Source organism: Perkinsus marinus, assembly GCF_000006405.1.
Source record: "Perkinsus marinus ATCC 50983 genomic scaffold scf_1104296942446, whole genome shotgun sequence".
Lineage (NCBI taxonomy): Eukaryota > Perkinsozoa > Perkinsida > Perkinsidae > Perkinsus > Perkinsus marinus.
In genome coordinates, this window is record NW_003212188.1 from 1 (window position 1) to 1633 (window position 1633).

At 45.5% G+C, this 1633-nt stretch overlaps 2 protein-coding genes across 2 annotated transcripts; both read right to left on the bottom strand.

The window, feature by feature from the left end:
• Nucleotides 1-28: 28 nt before the first annotated feature.
• Nucleotides 29-847, bottom strand: Pmar_PMAR000323 (conserved hypothetical protein; the record flags this gene model as incomplete). Its single annotated transcript, XM_002781439.1, has 1 exon — nucleotides 29-847. A coding segment is annotated over one exon (819 nt), but the record flags the coding sequence as incomplete, so codon positions are not given.
• A 399-nt stretch (nucleotides 848-1246) lies between these two features.
• Nucleotides 1247-1559, bottom strand: Pmar_PMAR000324 (hypothetical protein; the record flags this gene model as incomplete). Its single annotated transcript, XM_002781440.1, has 2 exons — nucleotides 1247-1389; nucleotides 1436-1559. The coding sequence occupies 2 exons, from the start codon at nucleotides 1557-1559 to the stop codon at nucleotides 1247-1249; spliced, it is 267 nt and encodes an 88-aa protein (XP_002781486.1).
• Between the last annotated feature and the right edge of the window lie 74 nt (nucleotides 1560-1633).

Genomic DNA, 1633 nt, shown 5'->3' on the forward strand with positions numbered 1-1633 from the left:
AAGGGATGATGAGGGAAAATAAAGGCACCAGTCGAAACAACGCCTTTGCATCCTCGATGAAACCATCCTTGAAACGACCACCGTTAGACTCCTTGTTCTTTTCCAGAGAGCATCTTGTGACAGAGAAAAAGATGACCTTGAGAATTTCAAGAACAGCCGAACCTTGAGGCTTCGGCTTCACATAACGTCCCATTAGATTGCCAGCCACAAAAACGATAGTAGCAATGATAAAGGCAACCAAAGGGAAGGAAAAACTCGCAGTAAACGAGACCGACTCCACCAAAATCGGAGTAACAATACCACCAACAATAGAACCAAGATTGATAGAAGCATAGAAGTAGGTGTAATACCTCGTAATTAGTTCTTTATGCTCCTCAGGATGGAACTGTTGGGCTCCCATAACGTTCACACAACTCTTGATACCACCAGCACCAAAAGCAATAAGGAACAACAGCGAGACATGAATCATCCAAGGCTGACTGATCGAGTGTATCGTAGAGAGCGTAAGGAGAGCCAAGCCCGCCATATACACAAAGGAGAAGGCCAGAATAGTGAGATAAAGCCCGAGTATTGTGTCCGATATCACAGCAGATAGCAGGGGAAACACATACAAGATAGCGTTGAATGTCGATATGTAGGAGTTAGCACCAGCATCGTCAACCCCAAGATACTCCTTGAGGAAGATCTGGAGATTGGGCATCAAGCCGTAGAAGGCCAGACGCTCACATAACTCTTGTAGTAAAACGAACAAGACCGCCTTAGTCATAGGATGCCTATAGTATCGATACACGTTACCCGAGACGTCAGTCCACGTGTATGGTTTGCTGCTGGAGATAGAGTCCGACATCCACGATGAAACTTAAATACTGCGAATGATGAATTCAATGTAATGATGATGCTATCGTCTAGCTTCGGAGTAACGCTAGGCTTAATTGGAGCACCCAAATGGAGACAGCCTGCAGTGCGACACGCTAGAGGAAAGTCCGGGTGCTTCGCGATTGGTATAATCTCGTTATGTGATGAATTGTGTGCGGAGTGGTATCGTCGGTTCAAATTCGCCTGTTCTGTGATGTATTCTACAACTGCTGTCAATAGTTCACCAACATCTTTTCTCAGAGTGTTTATAGCGCAGAAATTTTTCCACATGTTTTTCTTCATAACAAATCGTTACTCCGACTTTGAATTCACATAAACACCAAACGTCTGAGTCGCAGAAACTAGGTGGCAGTTTTATTCTTGACTTCGGTCAGGCGTCCTCTCTCTCAATGTCATCCATGACCTCGAGGAGCATCGCAGCTTCCTCGAACATCTCTTCCTCTGTACGGGGCTTCCGCTCCTCATCCGAGGGGATGTCCATTCGAACACACTGTCGCTCATTGTCTTGAATCGCTACACATGAGCAACCATCACAACAGGTAAGTGTACCACGGCTCACCATCGTAGACCTTATCATTTTCTCCTTGCAAATTAAAGGCGTCCTTCGGTCCTCTAGGCATAACATGGATGTGGACGTGTTCAACAGTTTGCCCAGCAGAAGGGCCGTCCTGAATCAGAATCATACTGATTCAATACTTAGATGAACCGATTGTTGATTTTTAGTGCCATACCAACACACCGTGAACTCCCCTGAAAT